Here is a 5662-nt window from a genome sequence, read left to right on the forward strand (position 1 = left end):
CATCGTAAAGCATTTTCTTTTATAAGAACTCCCCTCTCATGCCACTATGTGCCATTGTGTACCATTGGATTAATTGTTAGACGATGGAATAATGTTAAACCATTGGATCATTGGTGGAGAATATTGCACTAGAAAGTAGTTATTGTTTGAGCCTCTTTCAACCCTATATTCTTCTTCTCACATCCACAAACTATCAAAACCCAAGGGAGCCACCACCTCCTTGCAATGTTGATAGTTGTCTGGATACCCATGGTTGCCATGGCTTGCGTTGTAAAATATCATCATCCTCTATGTCTGCTCGATGAAAATCTGAGGAGTCGCTGGAACCTAATGTCATTGTGGGACGTACCCCCTTTTCAGATTCATGTTGGTTTTAGTTTTTAGAATTCTTCACAACCCTTTACATCATAGATTTATTCTATAACACTCAGAGCATAGGGATTCCTCCCGCCCTTCAGATTGTTGTGAGATTTTTTCAATTTTCTTGTACATACAGATTTAGGGTTTCATAATAATAAACATAGTTAGAGGGTTTTGTATAAATGAATGATTTTGTGTAGGCCCAAGAATTGCAAGCATTTATTGTGCAAGATGTCCAGAATAGGAATAAAAATGAAGAAGTGGGAGTCAATTTCTCTGTTAGCAGGGGATAAACCTTCCATTTTTTCCTCAAATCATAGTCAGCCTTCATCTTTAGCTATGAAATTTAAAGTAGGGAGCTCCTGCAATGCCTCCCCACCACGAATTAGTGATGAAAAGGATAGACATTACATGTTTGAGCCGTGAGAGAATTTGACGGCTCCTTGTAATAACATATATTTCTTTTTTTTTGTTGACTAGCAGAATTAGCAATGGCGGTGGTATCGTACTCATGTTACATGGGGTTGAATCCCACTGGATGCCAATATAACCTCTAGGAGAAATCACCCAGCCCGCAAGAATGACCCTCGGGTAAGACGAGACTCGAACTTGTGACCTGCACAGTGGCACAAATGACTTAACAGATCGTCTGTTGGCCATGAGACCAAACCTCTATGGGCTTGTAATAACATATATTTCACCTCACTCTTATTTATTTTATTTTTGATGGGTTTTTCCTAAATGTTAGTCTGGGATTTTTTCAATTTTCATGTACATACATATTTAAGGTTTCATAATAATAAACATAGTTAGGGGGTTTTATATAAATGAACAGTTGTGTGCAAGCCCAACAATTGCAAATATTTGTTGTGTAAGATGTTGGGAACGGGAATAAAAACAGAGAAGGGGAAGTCAAATTCGCTTTGTCAATAGGGGTAGAACCTTCCATTTCATCCTCAGATCATAGTCGACCTTCATCTTCAACTATGAAATTTAAAGTAGGGAGCTCCCGTAATGCCTCCCCACCATGGCGTAGTGATGACAAGGATGGCCATTACATGTTTGAACTTGGAGAGAATTTGATGCCTCAATGTAATAACATATATTTCACCTCACTATTATTTATTTGATTTCTGATGGGTTTTTCCTAAATGTTAGTCTGGGATCTCAGCAAGCATTTTTAGGTTTATTGTTTGATACCACAACCTAGTTTACAAATAATCCCTTTCCTTGATGTATTATGCTCATATGTCTTCTGCTCTATGCTCTGTAGATAAAATAATCAGTAAAATGGGGCAAGGTAAGGATCTAGGAAACATTATATGTTGGATTTTTCTTGTTATAGATCATGTATCCGATGAATTTTATTTTGATGGGAGTATGGCCAATATTTGTAGGTACATTTGGGAAAGTTTTGGAGCGTTGGGACCGAAAATCAAAGGATCTCATAGCTATCAAAATCATTTGTGGCTTAAAAAAGTACCAAGAGGTAATAATGATTGAAGTTGATGTCCTTCATGAAGTTTCTAAATATGACAGAAATAGCACACAGTATGAGGAAGTATCTGTTTTGATGCTTTACTTTGCATGTGTTATTTTTACATGTAGAATTTAATAGATGGGCATGTTGGGCATGTGACCCAACATGCCTGGATAATTTTTTGATTCAAAATATACATGTAGTACTTGTAAATGGTTGTCTAAGATGTATGCCATCTCCCCATACAATTGTGTGCATATGCGAGAATGTTTTGACTATCAAAATCACACTTGGACCAAGATTATATGATTTCTTATAGAAAAACACTTACCTCCTATTTCCCATTGAACTTGTATGGGATGTTGGAAGGAAATTATTGGATTCTATGGCACCTCTGTAGAAAATACTCACTTGAATCTTGACATATGCATTGGGAGGGATGAAATGTATATTTTTGTTTTATATTAAATGTTTGTCTATGAATCTAGTTCATCGGTCATGTTAACTCCCAATTTATAAGACTAGATTGTCATGGGCCTTTTTAAGGGTATTAGAAAGTATTTGTTTTGATGCTTTACTTTGCATGTGTTATTTTTACATGTAAAATTCAATAGATGGGCATGTGACCCAACATGACTCGATAATTTTTTGATTCAAAATATACATGTAGCGTTTGTAAATGTTTGTTTGAGATATATGCCATCTCCCCATACAATTGTGTGTAGACGTGGGAATGGTTTGACTATCAGAATCACACTTGCATCATCGATTTTCTATAACAACATATATCTTCATTATTTTTTTGTTTCACAAAGGCTGAGTACTCTAAATTTTGTATTTGGTTGTTATTGTCTATTTCTAAGGTTGTGTTTGGATGTAAAAACATGTTTTTGAGAAGCTTGGTCCAAGCTTATATGTTTTCCTACAAAAGAATAGTTACCTCCAATTTCTTGTTGAACTTGTACGAGATGTTCAAAGGCAACTATTGGAGTATGTGGCATGTGTGTAGAAAATAATCACTTGAACCTTGATATATGCATTGTGAGGGCTGAAACATATATTTTTATTTTATATTAAATGTTTGTCTGTGACTATGCTTAATCGGTCATGTTAACCAAGGAAAATTTTAAGGATGGAAATTTTTCTTGAAGTTTAAAAACATTGGCGAATCCCACTAATCCCTAATATGCAAACTCTAAAATGTTTATTGATATAATTATAAAATTATTCAAGTTTATAATGATTTTTTATATAGTCTCTATATAATGTTGGCGATTTTTAAGGTAAAATAATTTTATATTATAAAATTTGGGCGAATCATCTTTTATAAAATTGGAAATTGGTGAATATTTTTTTGTGGAAAAATCATGGAAAACTAGCCCATTAGGAGAACATTAGCCCCTAAAATTTTCCATGATGTTAACTCCCAATTTATGAGACCGAATTGTCATGTTCATTTTTAAGGGTATTAGGAAGTATATGTTTTCATGCTTTACTTTGCATATGTTATTTTTACATGTATAATTTAAATATGGGAATGTTGGGCATGTGACCCACCATGCCTAGACAAATTTTTGATTCAAAATATATATGAAGTAATTGTAAATGGTTGCCTAAGATGTACACAATCTCCTCATACAGTTGTGTGCAAATGTAGGAATTATTTAACTATTGGAATCACACTTGCATCGTCAATATTTCGTAGTAGCTTATATCTTCATTTTTTTTTTTTGGTTCACAAAGGCCGAGTACTCTGCATTTCGTATTTGGTTGTTAGTGTACATTTTTAATGTTATGGATAGATGTAAAAAAAGGTTTTTGAGAATCTTGGGCCTAGATTATATCATTTCCTAAGGAAAAAAAATACCACCCATTTCCCCTTGAACTTGTATGGGATGATGGAAGGCGACTATTGGAGTCTTTGGCATGTGTGTGGAAAATACTCACTTGAATCTTGGCATATGCATTGGGAGGGATGAAATGTATATTTTTATTTTATATTAAATACTTTTCTATGACTCTAAGTCATCGGTCATGTTAACTCCAAATATATGAGACTGTATTGTCATGGACCCTTTTAAGGCTATGAGGAAGTAAATGTTTTGATGCTTTAGTTTGCATGTGGTGTTTTTACATGTAGAATTTAATAGATGGGCATGGGCATGTTGGGCATGTGACCCAACATGCCTGGATAATTTTTTGATTCAAAATATACATGTAGTACTTGTAAATGGTTGTCTGAGATGTATTCCATCTCCCCATACAGTTGTGTGCAGATGCGAGAATGGTTTGACTATCAAAATCACACTTGCATCATCAATATTTTGTAGCAACTTATATCTTCATTCTTTTTTTGTTTCACAAAGGTTGAGTACTCTGCATTTCGTATTTGGTTGTTAGTGTCTATTTTTAAGGTTGTGGATGGATGTAAAAACAAGTTTTTGAGAAGCTTGGGCCAAGCTTATATGATTTCCTATGGAAAAACAATTACCACCCATTTCCCATTGAACTTGTACGGGATGTTGGAAGGAAACTATTGGAGTCTATGGCATGTGTGTAGAAAATACTCACTTGAATCTTGACATATGCATTGGGAGGGCTGAAATGTTTATTTTTATTATATATTAAATGCTTGTCTGTGACTCTACTTCATCAGTCATGTTAACTCCAAATTTATGAGACTGAATTGCCATGGGACTTTTTAAGGGTATTAATAATGTCTATGTAGGGTTTTATTCTCCAAATGTTTCCAATTATGTGTGGCATATATGCATGAGTTGAAACTTGTTCATACGGACTTAAAGCCAGAAAATATACTTCTCGTTTCTTTAGATTATGTGAAGGTTCCATATTACAAGGTAGTTTTCTAGTGTTTTGTGTTTAAGTGATGATGATTGAAATTATATTGGTTGTATTAACCTCTCTATGTCAATGAGGGCTACTTACTTTATAATATTGGTTTATAATAGTTTTCCTACATATTTAAGGTAATAGACACACCTCAACCTATTAGGATATTCTGACACAAAGGAAATAGTTAGGTATAACTTGGTCTAGTGTAGAGTTAGGTAAAGTGTGTTTCTTTACTATGTACATTTGTAACTTACAATCCAACGGTCATGATATGTTCTAGACATGAAGTGATCTGATGGTTCATTCTCTTCTCGGTATTACCGACATTTGATCTGTGGTTTAACACCCGATTGGTCCATGATCTCTATTTAAAGAGCATGGAGGGTCATTTGTAGGGTGACCGTTCATGAGAGAAGCTTATGTAAATTTTCTTTATTTTATTAATAAATTGCCTGAAGTGGCTGCGTTGGCTCAGGCCTTGGAATATTTCCTTCTTTGAGGGTTTTAACCACACTAAGAATACTGGTGTATTGATCTGTGATATGTTTGTGAGCAGTGTCCTTTGGTGTTATATTTGAGGAACTTACCCTATAAATTCCTACATGGTATCGGATCTATTTGAGGTCGGCATCCTTTGGTTATCTAAATTTGAAGCTGGTACAAGTGCATGCGACTATTGTTTCCTAGACCTATTGTTTCTGACTACTTTTTGGCTGAGATGACTACTCTATTGCGTTAGGAGCATTTGTTCTAGTAAGGAACCCCTTTCGTTTCATGCGAAAAGGGTTACGGTAGTCCTAGCTATGTCATTTTTAAGATCTAGAGGTATACAATCTTTATTTGCAGTTTTAGTTATTCATCTCTCTGTTTATTTTGTTTTATTTAGCTCTCTATTTTTTTTTATCGAATCTATACCTTCCATATTTGCATATGCTCTTTGCCCTGCGACTCTGTGTGATTTGGGCAAAT

The 5662-nt window shown here is 34.7% G+C and overlaps 1 protein-coding gene across 1 annotated transcript; it reads left to right on the top strand.

The window, feature by feature from the left end:
* Positions 1-940: 940 nt before the first annotated feature.
* Positions 941-4710, top strand: LOC149240814 (serine/threonine-protein kinase AFC2-like). Its single transcript, XM_089370319.1, has 7 exons — positions 941-951; positions 1262-1452; positions 1634-1660; positions 1758-1911; positions 4107-4154; positions 4277-4381; positions 4569-4710. The coding sequence occupies exons 1-7, from the start codon at positions 941-943 to the stop codon at positions 4708-4710; spliced, it is 678 nt and encodes a 225-aa protein (XP_089226445.1).
* Positions 4711-5662: the final 952 nt, after the last annotated feature.

This window comes from Pinus tabuliformis, chromosome 8 (assembly GCF_031772625.1).
Source record: "Pinus tabuliformis cultivar Carrire ecotype Pingquan chromosome 8, CPIR1, whole genome shotgun sequence".
Classification (NCBI taxonomy): Eukaryota; Viridiplantae; Streptophyta; class Pinopsida; order Pinales; family Pinaceae; genus Pinus; species Pinus tabuliformis.

Excerpts from the sequence above, each read along its gene's own strand:
- LOC149240814 (XM_089370319.1), top strand. Across the intron at positions 1,453-1,633 it reads AGAGAATTTGATGCCTCAAT|ATAAAATAATCAGTAAAATG; the intron begins GTAATAACATAT and ends TATGCTCTGTAG. Across the intron at positions 1,661-1,757 it reads AATCAGTAAAATGGGGCAAG|GTACATTTGGGAAAGTTTTG; the intron begins GTAAGGATCTAG and ends CAATATTTGTAG.